General features: G+C 35.9%; 1 protein-coding gene across 8 annotated transcripts in view; it reads left to right on the top strand.

Annotated features, from left to right (window-relative positions):
- Positions 1–18,243, top strand: part of CLCN3 (chloride voltage-gated channel 3) — an 87,511-nt gene extending 69,268 nt beyond the window's left edge. For 4 of the 8 annotated variants that reach the window (XM_026017555.2, XM_026017558.2, XM_026017556.2 and 1 more), the window contains 5 exons: positions 499–685; positions 3,343–3,741; positions 8,488–8,704; positions 13,509–13,584; positions 15,307–18,243. In XM_026017555.2, the coding sequence (XP_025873340.1) occupies positions 499–685; positions 3,343–3,741; positions 8,488–8,704; positions 13,509–13,584; positions 15,307–15,462 (1,035 nt within the window). In that variant the 3' untranslated portion in view covers positions 15,463–18,243. The remainder of the gene's footprint in view (positions 1–498; positions 686–3,342; positions 3,742–8,487; positions 8,705–13,508; positions 13,585–15,306) is intronic. The other 4 variants (XM_026017557.2, XM_072719681.1, XM_026017559.2 and 1 more) reach the window with 1 other exon arrangement.
- Positions 18,244–20,623: the final 2,380 nt, after the last annotated feature.

Below are 20,623 nucleotides of genomic sequence, written 5' to 3'. Positions count from 1 at the left end.
AGGAATAGCATCTAATATTTTTATCATTTGATAAAACAAATATATAGGAAGGATATAATTGTGAAGTAGAGGACAGTACTTCACACCAAATTGATTTTGTTTTATGAAAAATGCTTCATATTGTCCTTTTCTTCTTTCCCCATTGCAGCATAGACTAGTGAAAATTTTGTTAGGGACTGGCATTAAGGAACCCTTGAACTAAAGGATAAATAATCCTTGAGTTATTTTCTCTTTGGCCTAGAGAATGTCATTTGTTACTTTGTAACTGAATTTATGAAATTATTTTTTCTTTTATTTATTTATTTTTATGAATTTATGAAATTATTAAGGCACCCCTAGAACAGTACTTTGCTGTAGTTTTATTTGTACTAGGATTTTGCTCTGTAAATAAAAATGTTGAAATGACTCAAAAGCGTTAAAGAGAAGTTCATAGGATGTAGGTCCCAAACGTATAAGTAGAGGATCTCTGCCCAGTTTCTGCTTTTGTTTATGTTACAGGTTCCATCAGGCTTGTTCATTCCCAGCATGGCCATTGGAGCGATTGCTGGAAGGATTGTGGGGATTGCAGTGGAACAGCTCGCCTATTATCATCATGACTGGTTTATCTTTAAGGAGTGGTGTGAAGTTGGAGCTGATTGCATTACACCTGGCCTTTATGCCATGGTTGGTGCTGCTGCATGCTTAGGTAATGTAACAGTCTGTGAATGGACGTTTGTGAATCTGAGAGAAGAAGGAGCAAGTGTGAGAGCATGTTTAGTTGGTGAGGTGGTGAGGGTGGGACAGGACAGAGGGAAGAGACTCTTTTCACAGAAATGAAACAGTACTGCTATTGCATGGTATTTATGTAGCACTAGTTTTCATTCTGCCTATCTAAACATTTGTTAATGCCAAAAATTTAATGGTAGTTAGCATCTTTTAAATGTAGTGTAATGCTTTGTGACAGAAAACATCTCAGTACAACATAGGCTTAATTTGAATCTTGTCCAGGAAGATTTTTGTTCTTTTCATCGTCAAGGATCTTGGCTTACCTATGATGACTATAGCACAGTTCCCGAGATTAGCATTCTAGCAAAATATCAGAGTAGCTTTACTCTGCAGTGATTTATACTTGGCTGTAGTGAAAGATTTCTTTACCAGCCATCCTCCACTTAAGGCTCATTTATAGCAAAATGATAAAAGATAACTACTGTTTTAATGAAAGAAAATCTGCATTAAATAATTAAGAGTCTATGTATTGTCCTCTTGGATATGAAAAATAATTATTTCTTTTTATATTTCAAATGTCAGCTGAATTTTGGTTATGATATTTAATAATTGGTATTTTGACTTATTTTTTTTATTATTAATTTTTATTGGTGTTCATTTACCAACATACAGAAAAACACCCAGTGCTCATCCCGCCAAGTGTATTTTGACTTATTTTTGTTCAAAAAATCAAAATTATATAATTATTGAACTTCGAAAGTATAATATCAAGTGAAAGTGAAGGACAGAATCATTTTCACCACAGTAGCAATTATTTGATAGTGATCCCCCTTTGTCTTTAGCACTGTGCTAGGAGGTGTGCAGTGAGTGATACAGAAAGAGGTATATGCAATATGAGCCCAACCTCAAGTACAATCAAGTTGGGGAGACAAGACCAAAACTGAGAAAACAATAGTGAGAAATATATAATGATTATATATAGTATGGAATCTCTGAAGATTGTAGGAATCTAGAGGGAAAAAAAGCTGAAGTAGTTCATGTAGAATAGAACATGAGCTTTACTTCGGAAAGTTAGAATTTAAGAGGAATATAATCATGTGAAGGCATAGGAATCCAGATGAGAATAAATTGAGTATTTGTGGGGCTTTGAAGATACAATATTGAAGTAGTGAGTGCATTTTGGATACTTTTTTTTTTTTTTCCATTTGGATACTTTTGAAAGAGGAAAGTTGGATTAGTGAGGAGGAGTCAGTTTATGAAAAGGCAGTGATTTGTGTCAGGATCAGTTTGTATTTGTAATTGGTCAGATCTGCAGCAGAGTTGTTGTGGCTTTGGCATTTGTAGCTTGATGACTTTGGGAATGTTCCTTTACTTTGATTTTTTATTTTATTATCTTTAAAATGGAAATAATTACTAATCTATTGTTTTCAGGATTATATGAGATCAAATGCATGTAAAGCTATAAGCACAGTGCCAGGTAAAATTAGTGGCTTAGTAAAAAAAAAAAAAAAACCTTTGTGAACTGACTAGGGACATGTCTGGCATAGTGTAGATATGTAATACATAGTAGGTTCTTTCTTCCCTCTATTTTTAGGTTAAAAAACATAAAGGAAGAGTTTAAGTTTAATACAGTATGAACTGGCGAGCCCTGGTAGGTTTTTGAGCAAAGGAGCAACATGGTGAAAGTAGTACTTAGGAAAGATTAACCTGGGAACATGACTTTATAAAGTGGATTGAAGGTAATGGGGCCTGGAGTCAAGGAGGTAAGATAAAATAGTATTAAAATTAAGGAGCAAAGTCTTAAGAGTCTGGACTAGTTCGGTAATCATGACAATATTGAGAAAAGGACCCATAGATAACTGTTTTGCAAAGCAAATCAAATGGGATTGAGTGAGGGTCAAGATGTTGAGGTAAAGTAAAGGGATGAACCTGGAATGACTATCTAGGTGGCCAGGGAGAGTCCAGTGCCAGTGCCAGAGTCTGAGAAGTTGGAACTGGTAGCTCTTTGGGGGATGAAGAGGACTTTGGTTTTAAGTATGTGGTGTTTTTTTGTGACAGTGGATCATCCAGTCTTTTTACAGTTGGGAAGTGAGACAAACACAGCAGTAAGAGAAGGTATGCATAGACATGGGGCAAATGCAACAGTAGGTGGAGAGGTGTGGATTATAAGGCATCATACAGGTGCTAGTTCAGAATGATAATTTGGGCAAATTGAACAGAGTTTTCTGAGGGAGGGGATATGATTAGCTTCTTAACATAAATCACAAAGTATCAAAATATTTTACTTATTTTGAAAATAATACAGAGAAGTGGATTAAGTTAATATTCTACCTACATATGAGCTTAATTTGTAAATTGGTAGCTGATGTAAAAGGTAGCAATGATGTGCTTCACCAAATTCTTTACTTAATAATCAGCTTTTATAAGACAGAAATTATATCTTTGCTATAGCAATAAAGAAAATCAGTATTTCTCTAGATCTTATTAAAATAGTGATAATTATCCTGAGAGAAGTTTTTTATGATAATCCTTTTCAGTTCTTTTTACAACTCATGTTCAACTGCCTAGTGCAAGAATTCTACTAACACGTCCTGTCCTTGACCAATGGGGCTTTTTTTTTTTTTTTTTTTTTTTCAGGTGGTGTGACAAGGATGACTGTCTCCCTGGTGGTTATTGTGTTTGAGCTTACTGGCGGCTTGGAATACATTGTTCCCCTTATGGCTGCAGTTATGACCAGTAAATGGGTTGGTGATGCCTTTGGTAGGGAAGGCATTTATGAAGCACACATCCGGCTAAATGGATACCCTTTCTTGGATGCAAAAGAAGAATTCACTCATACCACTCTGGCTGCTGATGTCATGAGACCTCGAAGGAACGATCCTCCCTTAGCCGTCCTAACACAGGACAATATGACAGTGGATGATATAGAAAACATGATTAATGAAACCAGCTACAATGGCTTTCCTGTCATAATGTCAAAGGAATCTCAAAGATTAGTGGGATTTGCCCTCAGAAGAGACCTGACGATTGCAATAGGTACCCTTTTTAAAAATACAGACACACACATAAATCTATTTATCTGTCAGAATCTATACCTAGATAACTATAGACATAATAGATTTCTCGAGGAAGGAAAAGCAAAAATAATTAGTTGGGTTTCTGGGGGTGAAAGGTGTATTTTATTTATGTCCCTCAAAGTCTTACTTTTTTTTTTTTTTTTTTTTAAGATTTTATTTAGGGATGCCTGGGTGGCTCAGCAGTTGAGCGTTTGCCTTTGGCTCAGGGCATGATCCCGGATTCCTGGGATCGAGTTGCACATCGGACTCCTTGCATGGAGCCTGCTTCTCCTCCCTCTGCCTGAGTCTCTGCCTCTTTTTCTGTGTCTCTCACGAACAAATATAAATAAAATATTGGGGGAAAAAAAAGATTTTATTTATTCACGAGAGACAGAATTGTCCCATTTGAAGAGGGAAGACTTAGAGAAGTATTTCTCAAATCAGAGTGGAAATGCTCAGTTTATAAGAGCTATCAAAACAAAACAAAAGCGCCTACAGAGAATATCCTGTTTAGTTAAGTAAAAGGCTACAGCTTTGGAAGAGTCTTTTAAAGACTAGCCATTCTATCATTGTAAGTGTTGCTGTAGGTAATAGAACAGTTGCCAAGAATGGGCAAAGTATGTGGTCAGACTTGGCTCTTGTGTTTAAGTGTTTCAGTTTCTAAACTATTAACCATGGCCAAACCTACAGTCAGAGAATTTTCATTGTTTAGATTCCTGTTTGTTAGGTTTTAATGGTAGCCAGCCAAAGAAAAGGAAAGGTTGGAATTTTAGAATTTACATAAAAATTTAAGGGGAAAAAGCAGGGTGTTTAAAAGATGAAGAAAGTGGTAAAAGTTAATAATTATTCATAATCCAACTAATTCTGTGGATATGTTTTTCAAGGTTTTATTACTGTCTTGAAAGAGAATATTGTGATAGCAGATAATGTCAGTTTAAGGAATGGGTATAGGAATGCCTGGGTGGCTCAGTGGTTGAGCACCTGCCTTTGGCCCAGGGCATGATCCTGGAATCTCAGGATCCAAGTCCCACATCGGGCTCCCTGCACGGAGCCTGCTTCTCTCTCTGCCTGTGTCTCTCTCTCTCTCTCTCTCTGTCTCATGAATAAATAAACAAAATCTTAAAAAGAAAGGAATGGGTATACTTTAGGTATATGAAATGTCAAGTCATGTCATCGTGAATATTTCACATGATTTTTAGAATACACCTTAAATATTTACCTACATAAATTTTTATGAAGTTTACGTTTTTGAATGAGAAAAATAGATCTGTCCGTGAGATTTTGTTTATATGTATGATAATATAAAATATGTAATTTATATGTATTTATATAAAATACTTTATGAAAGACAAAAAAAGAATGCTTGAGTAACTGGTAAACTGTATACCATATCCAGGAATGGGAAAACTCAAGATTTTAAAAGCACAGTTTTCTTAATTTATAAGGTCTACATTTTTATGTCATTTCATGATTTAAAAATTTTAGTTTGGGATCCCTGGGTGGCGCAGTGGTTTAGCGCCTGCCTTTGGCCCAGGGCGTGATCCTGGAGACCCGGGATCGAATCCCACGTCGGGCCCCCGGTGCATGGAGCCTGCTTCTCCCTCTGCCTGTGTCTCTGCCTCTCTCTCTCTCTCTCACTGTGTGCCTATCATAAATAAATAAAATAAAAAATTAAAAAAAAAATTTTAGTTTATTTATGGATGGTACATTGACATAGTTCAAATTCAAGAAGATTAAAAGTATACAGTGAAAAATGTCTCTCACCCATGACCTCATAGTTATCAGTTTAACTGTCTGTAGGTAGACATCTCTGGTTTCTTATGTATTCTGTAGATATTATTCTATATAAGTAAGTACATATGTTTTTTTCTCTATTTAAACATTGTATCAGGCTATCCAATACATGTTGTTTTATGTTTTTTTTTTTCACTAAACAGTGTTTTGTTAGACATTTTCCCAATGAATTTCTTATTCTATTCTTTTAAAGCTACATAGTATTCTATTAAGTAGATATACCATGGGATATGTCATGGTTTCTAAAATCAGTTCCTCATTGATGGACATTTAAGATGTTTCTATTTTTCCGCTGTTACAGAAATTGCTCCCTCATATATTTGATAGTCTCACATATTTAACTTTCTGCCTACATGCAAATGTACAAAAATTACTGGAAGGGGAGTTATTGGATCACAGGGTAGCTGCATTTATAATGTTGTAAGATATTTTTCACATCACACCAGGTAGTGATTACACCATGTACTCCCACCAACAGTTAATGACAGTTTACTATATTAAAGTGTAGTCCAAATGGAGAGACATTTCTTCCTGCATTTGTTTTTCTTCCTGCATTTTATGTCAAGATTAAAAGTGAGGCTGAATGTTTTATAGATTTGTTTAAAATGAAGCATTTTTAACATTTATAGTGTGAGTTGAATTGTCTTTCCTGTATTCCAATTTAAGGTATAAAAGTATACTTGTTCACTTCTATTTATATAATAGGAGCTATAAGTTTTACAGGGAGACTCTTAGTGTATGAAAACCTAAATATCATTGACATATTGAACATAATAGTAAGGTACGTGACACAGTGACAGGCTACTCTAACTGTACTTAATCTCCTATTCCCTCAAGATCTTTTGTTCAGAATAAAGCTTTAGTTTGCATACCTAGGAGAGCTAATTTGTTATAGTTTTTTCTTTCCATATCAATATTTTAAAACCCTAAAATAGAGTGTACTTAATATGTATTCCAAGTAAGTGCACTAGCCTTTTGTTTATCTTTGTAGTAAACTTTATAGCTGGTTTGTTAGATGAAATACCATTTTATGGAGTTAGAGACTTTATAGCTTTCTAAGATTAATACAAGTGATGAGAGTTCTGGAGCCCTGGAGAATATTTTTGCCATCTGTCACTACCAGGTTTCACATAGTCAAAAATGGAGGGGACAGCCTGTGCAACCTTTTTTTTTTTTTTTTTTGATAAGTTTTGAGAAGTCAAGCTCTTAAGAGTATATTAACATGAGCAGGAAAAGTAAAGCATAAACTTTAGGGGAAGAAAGGTCATTATTTACATTCGGATTTTATGTGAGAAAAGAACCATTTCCATTCTCCTGGAAGTGTAACTCTATTGCTACATGTGTACTTTAAAAAAAAAAAAAAAAAAGCCTGAATCCTATCAGAAAATGAAAACTATGATGATATATTCTGCTTTAAAAGCCTCTGAATGAATGGCATTCAAAGAAATTGTTTTTCAAATAAAACAAACCTAGAAGATGTCTCAGCACTTTGTAAGTACTCAATAAATGATGCTTATTAGAATAGTTACTGTATTCATATAAATGACAAATTTAAGTCTGGCTGGGTGTTCACTAGCCTTGTGCCTTGTATATCAAAGGAACATTATAATAAATAGTAACTTTTTCTAAAATTTTCTGAAACTTAAAGCATTAAGTGTTGACTTAAACAGTCTCAGCATATTTTCATCAATAAAATATTTGTTATCTTAAGGTATTTAAGTTTGATGTGTAGGGTTAGTTTTAACTCAGAATATCTGTCATGCTAACAGTATTTACACTCCACCATTCATAGATCATTAGCCAGATGCTTCTGTGGGTTCAGAACACCTTAAGGAGCATCTTTCAAAACCATGTATATCACTTGCTAATGGGCTTTCTTCTTTTCTATGCTTTTATCATGCTTTTAAAGTGGCCTAATTAATGCTAGTCATTAGAACTTCAGTTAGTGCTTCCTTACCTGAATGGTCCAGAACAGTTAAATAAGGCTTTAGAGATCAGAAGGAGCAAAAAGAATTGTAGTGTTTGTTTATAAGCTGTATATATTTATCTGCTGCTCACCTGAGGACTAATGCTTATTATTTTAGCTTAAATATTTTTATAGCAAATTTTATATTTAAAATATTTTCAGTATAGAAAAATCATATTTGTGAGCACAGTTTTGAATACATATTAACTCAGAATACAAACATAAAGCTACTTATTTTTTTATTTTCTCCATTTCATGGGTTTCCTTTCTCCTGTGGTCTGTGTTCTGCAGTTTTTTTGCATCTTTAACCACTTGTCTAGTACTTTGAAAGGTAGGTGAGGTAGTTGGCAGCAAACAGAAGCACTTGAAGCAGAATACACCAGAGAGGGGAAATTAACAGAGCCTTTATAAATAAAACCTGAAAAATAAGTCTGTGTCTGTTTTGGCATAATCATAGTTATGCTCACCTGTTAATGCTCATGACTCACCTAGCATTAAAAAGAGAACTAGCTAATTCACAGGGGGAGTGTATACAACATAGTCAAAACAAGAATGAAGCTCTCTTTAACTCTACCTCTGCAGGATAAGTGACATTTAGCATGGGCAGGTGCCATTCAATGATGGATTCCTATAATAAACCATGCTCAAATTTGTGCAGGTTTTAAAAACCCATATTTAAACATACTTCCTTGTCCCCCAAAGTTGGAAAACAGCTTCAGCCTCACTAAAGAAAATTTATAAACTAAAAATATTTTATTTACATGATGATGGTTTGTTGTTGATATATTCTGATTCTGTGAAATATAAGAAATGACTAAATCAGCTTTTAGTTGATTCCTTTCTTGGTTAAGAAGGTAGGAAAAAGTGAAAGGACCAAATTCATGGGATACATTTGTTTATTTTTTTTTAAAGTCTCTGAATAAACGGATTGCCCTTAAATCAACTTTTGGTCTTCTCTCTTTTCAGAAAGTGCCAGAAAAAAACAAGAAGGTATTGTGGGCAGTTCTCGTGTGTGTTTTGCACAGCACACCCCGTCTCTTCCAGCAGAAAGTCCACGGCCACTGAAGCTTCGGAGCATTCTTGACATGAGCCCTTTTACAGTGACAGATCACACACCGATGGAGATCGTGGTGGATATTTTCCGAAAGCTGGGTCTGAGGCAGTGCCTTGTAACTCACAATGGGTAAGTTTGGTGAAACAAATCAGTTTACTTAGCAGAATTTATGATACTTTTTTAGTGGAATTTATATTCAGTTATTAGGGGAAAGTGTAAGCTTTCAAGTGGGAAAGTGTCTTTTAGTATAAAACCAGGATCAGTATTGATCAGATTGACACTTAAGAATAAAAAAATATATATCAACTACCACATCTTTGCCAAAACAAAGTAACACTGGTCAGGAACACTTCAGAGTTGGGAAAGAGGTGTAATGGACCTAACCTGTATGGAGTAGAGAGAAAAACCTGTTTTCTTTTTGTGAGTATTTCATATTTTGAATATAACTTTCTAGTTCAGTAATAACTCTCTGGAGTTTTTGCTGATTACTATTTCAGCAATTTTTAACTTATGTATCAAGGGAAATAATATAATTAAATGAAATTTGTAAATTAGCTAAAATCCTCCTTTAGCAAATGCTTTTTCTTTTCTCTTTTCAACCTTTTCCATCCATAAATCTTTCATATAAACTGCTAATGACAAACGCTCATGTGTTTAAAATGTGTAAATTGATTTTTTTCTGCCCTTTGCACATGAATTACCAGTGTTTCTCCAGGATAGGAATATAGAAAAATTTTGTTTGGCAGATGTCCAAGGGACAGAGTGGGGTTGTGATGCACAGTATGCCTCTGCAAACATCCCCTGCTTCATTACCATTGCTCCCCTGTGTCCCTTCACTTGGGATCTGTTTCCCTGCCCGTTCTCTCTCTAGTCAGTCCCCTCTATTTCCATTTTATGACTGTTCCTCATTGAAATACTTAAGGACATTGTTTTCTCTGAAGGCTGAGGACAGAAAGGCTGGAAATAAGAAGCAAAGGGTATTCTGGATTGTGCATAAATGAGCTGGTTTAACCCTGCTCAGTGCTAAGATGGTTGAAGTGCTAAACGCTTAGAGGGAGTTTTGAGTGACAAAACACATGACCCCTAAGGAAAGGAGGAAAAAAGAAGAAAAGGGAAGGAGGTTTGTTTTCTTGAGCACCTTCTTCAGGTTTCTCACTTAACTTTGTAGTACCTCTGCGAAATAGGTGGTAGCATCTTTACTTCACAGATATAACAAGTGAAACTTGGAAGAGTTTAATACTATGCCCAGTCCCTCAGTAACTCAGATCAGGGGATTAAATACCTTTCTAATTTTAGAACCCAATCTCTTGCTATTGTTTTTACACTGTGATTGACTAATAGAACATATCTTCTTTCTTTGTGATTTCTTATTTTCTTGAACAATATTATGCCATGTTGGGTTAGGAATAGAAATACAGAGAATTAGATCCATGTTTAATGTTTTCACTGTGCTAACCTAACCAGTTAAAACCACTCTAAATAATGTGAAATAAATTATCAAAGACAAAAATTCTTGATGAAAGGCAGGAAGTTTGGAATTATTAAACATCATAAATACTGATTGGAGAAGGGATGTGTCTAATAAAATAGATATTTTCTTTTAATATTGTTTAATTAAAAAATAATAGTTACCAAACTTTATTGTTTAAAATGTTAGTAAGTACATGTTAAATAGAGTAACTTTTTATGAAGTGATACAGGTTTTAGGGCCCTTTAAATTATAAGTGGCTCAATTAGAAGCTGAGTTGTTACAATTTTTATTTGTTTTGAGTTATTCTCTGTGCCTGTCATAGTTTGGCCTTTTGTGTGCTAACAAATATGTCATTCCCTAGTTATGATTACCTGTTATCACAAAGCCATATGGGTCAATTACTGTATTTCACTTTGCTGATTAATTCCCAGTTTTTTGGCAGCATAGATATTAAAAAGGAAAATATTTAAAAGAGTGTAGAAATAACAAAATGTAGGGGAGGAGGAGGATAGATAACTAAAATCTTACCTCATACTGCCCGTTTATAAGATAGCTTGTAGTGGGGGGTAGCTTTTTCTAAAGGAATATGTTTAATTTTCTTGGTTATATTTTCCTTATTTTTGTCCTTCAAGGAAAATAAACTGATTTTATATATATATATATATAAAGAAAGATCATTTGGGACGGTAGCTCTTGGGTCTTCATTTTCTTGGAAGTATATAAGGAAGTGGAATGTTTTATTCTCACTTTAAATTAAATGATTTAATGGGATCCCTGGGTGGCGCACCTGTTTGGTGCCTGCCTTTGGCCCAGGGCGCGATCCTGGAGACCCGGGATCGAATCCCACATTGGGCTCCCGGTGCATGGAGCCTGCTTCTTCCTCCGCCTGTGTCTCTGCCTCTCTCTCTCTCTCTCTGTGACTATCATAAATAAATAAAAAAAAAATGATTTAAACTTAGAAAAGAAGCCATATTTACTAGCTTTTAGTGGAGAGTGTGAAGTTCTGGATAACTGTGAGCATATTCTAGTCATAGTGGGTCCTTAGAGGTGGAAAAGAACTTTTTGGGGGGAGAGATACAAGGCCAGACTGTTAGCTGCAAGGAGCAAATGAGAATAGGGACGTGAGGAGAAGTGTGTCTAAATTTTAAGTATGTCAGTTATAGATTTCCTATGTTTTATATTTTAATTAGCAGAATTTCTCAAAATCTTTATAGTCTTGATGGAACTAACAGGATGTTAATAGGCATTTGCTCACAAAGAGTTTTATGACCACATACGTTTGGGAAGTATTGGATTGTATATAGTTGAGGTTTCTCTATTGTGAAATGTCTCAAAACTTATAAAATGTTGATATTGGGATCCCTGGGTGGCGCAGCGGTTTGGCGCCTGCCTTTGGCCCAGGGCGCAATCTTGGAGACCCGGGATCGAATCCCACGTCAGGCTCCCGGTGCATGGAGCCTGCTTCTCCCTCTGCCTGTGTCTCTGCCTCTCTCTCTCTCTCTCTCTCTGTGTGACTATCATAAATAAATAAAAATTAAAAAATAAAATAAAATAAAATAAAATAAAATGTTGATACTATTTGAGTCTCGAGGACAATAGGAAACATTCCAAGTTTTGTTTGAACATGAAGCCTTTTTTTTTTTGGATGGAGTAAAGAGGGCAGAAGAACTCCTGGGATTGGTGTTTTTTGGAACATATTTTGGGAAAACCTTGGGCCATAGTCTGTTAACTTCTTATATCATTGCTTATTAGCCCCACAAAGAAACAGCAAATTACTCTTTACATAAGTTATATTTTGCATTGATTTTCTTTGTACTTCCTGAAATTAATAAAGTAGCACTGAATCTGGCTTTATTCTCAAATAACTCTTCTCCATTAGAGAGGAAATATATGTATTTCCTCCTTTTAGGGCCATTATTTTGTAATATAGAGATTACTTTATAAATCTCCAAATTTGCCATTTGGTCCTTAATCAATTTGTAACTTTCTTCATTTTGTACCTTGTGATTTGGCAGAGATTACTAATATACTAACTGAAATTAATCATTGTATATAACTAGAAAGAAAAGAATGAATAAGAATTAAAGTGGTATTATTTGTCAAGATTTTTCACATTTCCTGACTCCCAACTATAGAGTGAATTGATGGTCTTTTTGTTTGTTTTCCCTCACACACTTAGAGAAGAACATCCATTGAGTGATTCTGTGCTTATTTTAGGTACACATTTTTTTTTTATTTCATGAGGGCATTTTCTGAGCCTTTTTGGAGGGAGAACTTGTTCACATCCTCTGACAACTTTTCAATTTATCTTCATTCTTAAGGATCGGTGTGTTATTTTAAATAATGAGAAAACATTAGCAGAGAACCTGTTTCTGCCTTTCCTGCTGCTTGCCCTCTGTGCTCTCCCACCCCACACCCAGTTGTCAGCCTTAATTTTTTTTAACACCGATGTATCTGTAGGCCTGGACTACTTTAAGTGAAGTGCCCTAGTGATGTTCATTAAGAAGTCAGGATGTTCAAAGGCAGTTGAGTAGTAAAGTTGACTTAACTAGGTCACCAGGGAGATGTCCAGTTACCCTGAAGGGCATTCAGGACGGGCTTCTAGAGTTTGAAGATTAAGGCTTTTTAAGGTTTTAATCATTCATTATACATATTGCCGTATATTGTAGTTGAATTCATTGACTTCCCTTATAAACCAGTACCCAGGATTTTGTTCTAATAAATCTAATTATTTTCAAGTATCCTTGTGAGAATTTATGCCCCTCATTTGCCTATAATAGTGATAGGTTAACTGAGAAATAATCATTTAGGAAAAAGCATGCATAACGTAAAAGTCATTTTGATCCCCAGTCATAAATATCTTACTAGTTTATTTTAAGAAGTAGTGTTCAGAAGGTCTGGAAAATCCGGGGGCGGGCGGGTGGCATGTGTATTGAGTTGGCATTATTTATTGAAGTGCATGTTGCCTTTCGTTTTAATCCCAAGTAATAGTAAAGTAAATGTCTTAAGTCTCCTCATTAATGCCATTAAGGCTATTCGACCTTTGCTCTTCTGAAGTAGATCCAAATAATAGCTTTTTAGAGATGAGAAAAATACTTTCCCCTAACAAAGGAACGCTGATATGAAACTAAATCTTAGAGGTTTATAGCTGTGTATTAATATTGTTCCTTTTGTACCTTTCTTTATAGTCACCTTCATTGGGATCTTTTGTAATTTTGATGTTTAATTAAAAAAACTTCACAGATATTTAAAGATAGTATCATGTCTCTTATGAAAGTCACTAAAATTGATGAAAATGGGACCTGGGATTTCGAACCATTTTTGTTTCTGTTTTTCTAAAGTTCATTAAAAGCATTCTTATGGTTCATGTTTTTATTTTTGTCTCTCATTCTTTATCATTATGATTGGAACCTCTTTTAATTTAATTTCTCACAGTTATTAGCATAACATGATCTGTTTCAGGATTGTCTTGGGGATCATCACAAAGAAGAACATATTAGAGCATCTCGAGCAAGTAAAGCAGCACGTCGAACCCTTGGTGATTAGATATATCAGATCTCCTCAGTAGACCCCGTACAAGTCAGGAAGCATGAAACTTGTGAACTGTTCAGTTCTGTCAGGCCCAGATGCCTGCTGAATAAAAAACCTTACATGCTGCCAATTCCATTTTATCTCATAAACTCTGGAAGATAAATTTAGATATTTGTAAAATCGCATTCATAGGAAGTTAGCAAAAGTTAACGTCTCTCATCAGAATCACTGGTTGCCATTTAAGAACTGTAAACAGTTTGGTAGTTGAATGAGTAAATACTGTCGGATGTTCTTAAAGTGAACACAAGTCTGTCTACCTTAGTGGATACACCGGTCTCAGAAGATGCCTGACTGGTTAGAGATGTCTGCCCCCAACCCCCACCCCAAACCCTTTTTCTTTTTATGTTTTCTAATCTTGCGGTACTCTTGTAGTAAATCTAAGCTCATAAATGATTTTAACCGAGCTTAGCAATGTTAGAATTGCCAAATGTTGAATATTTTTTATGGGCACACTTAACTAGAGTGTAATGTTGGATATATTTGTTATCATAGCATTAGATCTTTTTCTGCTACACCTCACATACCTTCATAGTCAAGAATGTGTGTCCTGCCATTTCATTAGTGAACTGTACTTAGACTAAGTGAACTGTACCTAGACTATGTGTGTGCCCCTTTTGTATGTCCAGAATGCTGTGAGCAGCTTTTTGGGGTCAAGTGCATTTGTTTTACTGGCTTTATGTCCTAGTGGTTTCATGACTAAAGATAGATTTTGAATTATCTTACTGTACCTTACAACCTAAAAATTGTCTGGCTTTAGCAATTCCTGAAATTATTTTGCCCTGCAATTGTCATACTTCTATAAAAAACCTGTCCCAGTTTGCTTAAGCACACAACTGATTATGTATTCCTGTTGTAAGCTAATATTTCACAAGTGTTTCATGCATCCTTTTTTAAAAAACTACTAACCAGAATAATAAGTAGCTACTCATTCATTCTGCTTTCTGCTTCATCTATAATAATCTGTTAGGACTGCTTCTTGATTTTTCACTTCTCTTTTAATGTAAGCATTAACAACTAAGACTTTCATAAAAGCACTGTATCTTAACTTTTTTGGCCAAAATCAAAAGAGGAAAATATTGATGAGTGCACTAGAAACTTGGATTGTTTTATCAATTTATTCTTAGGGCTCTGAAGCTTGGGATTGGAGTTCTTTGTTGACTATTTTATCTCAATTGTATGTGCTTTCATGAAGATTCTGCATACAACTGGGCAATCCTTAAGTTACTTAAAGTTGGTTAAGTTTGGTTTAAAAAAAAATGGAATATTGAGGAGATTTGGTCATCAGACATTTTACTGCTTTCTCGATATCATGGGAATGAATTTTCCTTCTACATTGGATCAGTATCATTTCTTGTTCACACATCCTCCCATTTTTTGTTACTTTTTTGTTGGCATACACGAATCAAAATACCTCTACTTCAATGTGGCATGTGGTCCTCAGAGTCTTGGTGGAAAGGACATCGTACTATTAGTGACCATGATACTTTCATATCAAAGGATGGTTGCTGGATAATTTAATTATCTTTACCAATAAAATACTTTTTGAAAATACACAATCACGGTGCTTGCTTTGCTCTATTCCTGTCAACAAAAAGGATTCAGTTATAGATTGAGCTTTCCTTTTCTTTTCCTTTTATTTTAATAGCAATCTTATGTTTATTCCTTTCAGGCGCCTCCTTGGCATTATAACAAAAAAAGATATCCTCCGTCATATGGCCCAGACGGCAAACCAAGACCCCGCTTCAATAATGTTCAACTGAATCCTATAGATGAGAGAGAGGAAACAGAAGAGGAAGTTCATTTGTTGAATAGCACAACTCTTTAACTTGAGGGAGTCGTCTACTTTTTTTTCTCCTTAAAAAAATCTAAAAGCCAGGCTTTTTGCAACATGGTTTGCAAATACTGCTGGTGGAATGAAGGAGTTGTTTGGGGAGGGAAAGGAGCGAGAAGGAAATGAGTGAGGTATTTCCCCATCTAACTGAGAGCAGCAAATCATCTCCTGTTCTGCACTGGATGCATTCAGCTGAGGATGTGCCACAGTTGCGCAGGGTGGAGCATCAGCAGAAGGGGTGCCACAGCCCCAGCCCCGGAGCACCCAGAGCACCTGGCCTGTTACTCCGACATCGCAAAGACACATTAGCAGTCCCTATTTCTGGAGGGATTACTTTGAATTGAGCCATCTATAAGACTGCAAGGTCTTGCCCTTTTGTATCAAAACTGTTCTGTTTAATTCATGAATTATTATAGTTAAGCATTGTCTTTCTACATTCCAGAAGAGCTTTTCTTTCTCCCTCTCCCTCCCTCTCTCTTTTTCTTTCTCTCTTGAGCTGTAACAAAGCCTCTGTAAATTGGTGTGCCCTTTTGAAACAGTCCTTTCTCATATTGAGATGTACTGTGTTTACTGATGTTTCATCACAAGAAGGGAGTGTTTCTTGTGCCATTAACCTTGTAGTTGGCACCACCACTAAATGCTTGGAGCAGTCACATGCACCGCAACAGGTAAAATCTCGAGTGAAGCGTGAACAAAATCTCTCCGCTTGTGCGCATTGTGGTTCAGAATCAGCAACAATGAAACTCGACTTGTAAGGATAAACAGAGTTTTCTTTTTGTTTTTTTTCCTCTCAGACTTTATGGATAATGTGACCTGGTCTTATGCAAATTTTCTATTCTAAAACTATAATCTACACGTACTGTTCAGCGTAAGGAAACAAAATGCTGCTGCTTTGACAGTAAAGAGAAGGAAGTATTCTGTTTAGCTGTATCTGGTATTAATTGCATGTTTAAACACTGGAATTTTTTTTTCTTGAAATTAGATCATTTTTTGTTTCTTTCCTCAAGATATTTTATTGCTGACACTGAAGAAGAAATGTAATTCATAACTTGCACTAAATGTATATTTCTTTTCTTAAAAATTTACCATTCTTATTTATATTTTTATGGATTAAAATTTATAAAATACAGATCAGTTAATATCGCGCTTAAATAATTTTACCTTTTTAATGTGATTTTTATAGACTAATTCAGACTTAAAATTATGGAGATATGAACAAAGTTTACACTGGGAACAAGGGTTTAAAAAGAGGTTGTGGTTATTTGTCTATGATCCAATGTGTACATAAATCTTTTTCTGATCTTTCACTGCCATCCTCTGGATTATGTCTTCTGACCTGTACATTTTGACTCATTAATTAGAAAGTTAAAACACAACAAATCACTTTGCAGATTAAAACCAAAAGTTAACTAGCGTTAACCTTTTTTTAAAAAAAATCAAATGAAAACAATTGCAAAGGTAGCAGTTAAAATTTTAATCTGAACATAACCTTTGAATCTTTGGGTATGTCACATCCATAAGTGTTCAGTTAATGTTTTGAATATCCACAGTGCACATTTTTGCAGAGTGAGTTGAAAATGTACTGGGGTGAGTTTGGGATTTTTGTTTTTGGAAATGTCTGTCTTAGTCATGGTCTTAATTCACTATCAGCAAAGACAGTTTACTTGAAGGACTGGCCTGAATATTCTGTGCTTATGCATTTTTGGTAGGAAATGAATTTAGCAGACAGGCATTTCCTGAAACATATCCAGCAATGAGCCATTTTTACATTTTGGAAGTGATTCTTCACTTCCACTTTTTTTCTTAAAAATGATATACCTATAAGATCTTGAAGCTTTATTAGATCATGAAGCCATATTAGAATGACAGTTCAAAGTTGAGCAACATTTTAGGAATTTCATGAAACATTTCTTCATTTTGCTATCTTCCCTTTCTAAAATGACTATTTTGTCCTATTTTACTTCCTCCCTCTGGCAGACTTTGGGCTTTCTTAATAACCCCTTTAAAGTTATCTGGCCATCCGGAGTGAAATCTTTTCTAATGATGCTTCTATATATCCTGTCTTCATCTAGTCATAAGTGCATTTGCAGTGTGAACTCCACCGTGGGTTCTTGAATAGCTTGTTTGTCTTGAGTTACAAGCCTTCAGAGAAGAAACCAGCTTCTTTGCAGATAGCTTCATAAAATTAAACATCACCTGGATTTTATTTTCCATGCTTCCTTTTCGATTTCACGTCCTCTCATTGCCCATCCTGCTTCACAGACTGATAATTCAGGGTGGATATTCACAGCGGATGTTAATTTTTTCCTTGGTATATTTCTATCCCTTGTTAGGTTTTACTGCTAAAATACAGGAAAAGTGTATTTCTAATTGCATTCAGTGGTTTTCTTCAGTAATACTACCTGTTCCACTTTTCTTTTTGATATGTTGAGGTGTGTCAGCTTTTCAACCAAATGATGAAATAGTGGAGACCATGAAATATATGTGCCTGGCTAATTGGCAAATTAATTGACCAATACAATAAGTGGAGCGCCTTATTGGAGTACCCTTTTTGAGAAGGTATGATGAGAATGGGCAAGGGTGTCAGCATCTCTTATTAATAATTGTTTTCAGTTTTGCTTCATGAAGAATGCTTAGTTTGTTAATCTGTGATGTTGCCTAGAGCTGTATTTATCTGTTTTTATTTATACTAGTGTAGTAAAGCTGCATATCATTACAGTAAAAATGATTACTGTGATGAGTTAATCAGAAAATCTATTAAAATCTATATGACAATGTGTGGTTTGGCCTTTAATTATATCTGTAATAGTCCTCCCACTTCTGCTGCTCTATGCAGTGTAGGCCAACATGCCTGGCACATGCAGCCTCAAAGGGATGATAAATACAATGTTTCTCTAAGGTTACAAAGCCATTTCTATACTTTGCAGGCAAGGGGCAACAAAAGAATAGATACCGGGTTGAACAGCAGGATGTAAATACTACCAGCAATAGTAAAGTCTCCGTTTGTTGGTGAAAGCTGCAGGTTTACCGAAAGATTTCACTTTAGTTTACTTTCAAAACATTTTAAAAAGATTTATCTATCTATTTTGGAAAGTGAGGGAGGGAGAGGGAGAGAGAATCGCAAGCAGACCCTGCGCTGAGTGTGGAGTCTAATGTGGGGCTCAATCTCAGGACCCTGCGATCACAACTTGAGCCGAAACCAAGAGTCAGACATTTGACTGGACCACCTAGGTGCCCCTACATGTTTTGTTTTTTTTTAATACTACTTTGTACATTTGATATCCACAGTGCACATTTTTGTAATGGCTAATAGGACTGCCTAAAAGGAGGTGGTAACATTTGAATTGTTAAACAGTTTCAATAGTCTAATATTAAACTCTTAGTATAAAAGTAAAGCACTTGACTTAAAAGTCCAGAATAGATTTTTATCATCCATTTCATTTGACCATTCACTGAGTTTTTATTGAATATCTGTGTGAGAGACACTGTGTTGTGTTCCTGAAACTTACACTCCAGTAGGGACAGAGACATATATCATATGTCAGATGGTGGTACGTATCACAAACTAGTTCTTTTTTTTTTTTTTTTAATTCCTGTGTGCCATGCGCTGTTCAAGGCATGCATAAATTAGGCAAAAATTCCCATTCTGATGGAGAAAAACCAGTAATGGGGAGGCTGCTATTTTTATAGAGGGTGATGATAAAGGGCCTCAGGGATAAAGTGACATTTGAGCAGAATCCTGAAAAATGTCAGGGAATGATACAGTTACCTGTGAGAAGAATGTTACAAGAAGAGGAAACCGTATATGCAAATATCCTGAGGTAGGATACACCTGACAGGTACAAGGAATATCAAATAGGTCACTGGCTAGAGTAGGGTATAAGAGGAGGAAAGAGGTTGGGGATAGAGTTGACTTCTGGATAAAATGGGAAACCAGACAAAAGTGACATGATCTGGCTTAATGTGATTTCTGGCTGTCTTTTTGGGGATAGACTATAATAGTGAAGGGGTGGGAGCTGGAAGACCAATTAGAAGGCTCTTGGAATAATCAAGGTGTAAGATAAGACAGGGGCTTGAACCTGACTGGAGCAGGTGGAAGTCATTCAAGTGTCTGGATTCTAGACATTTTGGAGGTGGCATAGGCATGACTTGCTAATGGATCAGATATAGAGTGATAGGAGTAAAGGATGTTTCCAATGGCCATCGAATAAATTGAGAATGACTCCAGGAAGACTAAATTTGAGGTTGTGTACAGAGAAATCTTGGTTTTAAACATGAAATTTTAAATTACTTTCTGACTCCCGAGTGGGGACGTCAATTGGGCAGTTGTATTTACAAGACTCAAGTTCAGGAGAAAGGTCCAGCCTAAGAGACCTAAGAAATATGGGAGGTCCCATCCTGAGTCAGGATGAGATCCCTATGGGATTGAGTGGACAGAGGCCTGAGCATTGACATACGTCTATGTTTAGATTCGAGGAGATGAGGGGCCAGAAGAGGGAGCAGACCGTGAGGTAGGGTGAATATTGGTGCCGTTAAGAGAAAGGTGGGTCCCCTGAGGCAAGTGAGTAGGTTTCAAAGAGGATCAACTTTTCAGGTATTGCTGATCAGTGAAGTAAATGTGGATTGAAAATTGTCCAGTGTAGACATAATGGGTAGCTTTGACTAAAGCAGGTTCAGTGAGATCAGGCAAAAATCTGGAGTGGGTTTGACAGAGATTGATGAAAGGAATTGAAGGCAGTTTTTTGTTTGTTTTTAAGATTTTATTTGAGAGACAGAAAGAACATGGGAAGGGGCAGAGAGAGAAGCAGACTTCCCGCCGAGCGGGGAGCTCGACCCCAGAACCCTGGGATCATGATCCAAGTCACCCGGGTGCCCCTGAAGGCAGTTATTTCAACTCTTGCTGTGTTTTTCAGAAATGGGATGTGTGATAAAGGGTGTTTTGTCTTTGGATGCAGGATATTATAGCTTTTGTTGTGGATAGGAATACTTTAGAGGGAAAATTGAAGAGAGGAGAGAGAGGTCTTTGAGCAGGCAGGAGGGAATGGCATCTCAGGCGCACACTGGGACATTAAGCAACATTCCTAGCAATGTGGGAAAGGCGGAGCATATTGAGTAGTTGGTAGTGTGAGGTGAGATTTTGTGGAAGTTACTTTGT

Source organism: Vulpes vulpes, chromosome 9 (assembly GCF_048418805.1).
Source record: "Vulpes vulpes isolate BD-2025 chromosome 9, VulVul3, whole genome shotgun sequence".
Classification (NCBI taxonomy): Eukaryota; Metazoa; Chordata; class Mammalia; order Carnivora; family Canidae; genus Vulpes; species Vulpes vulpes.
The sequence above is the reverse complement of the archived record's forward strand: the minus strand, read 5'-3'. Positions and strand labels throughout refer to the sequence as shown.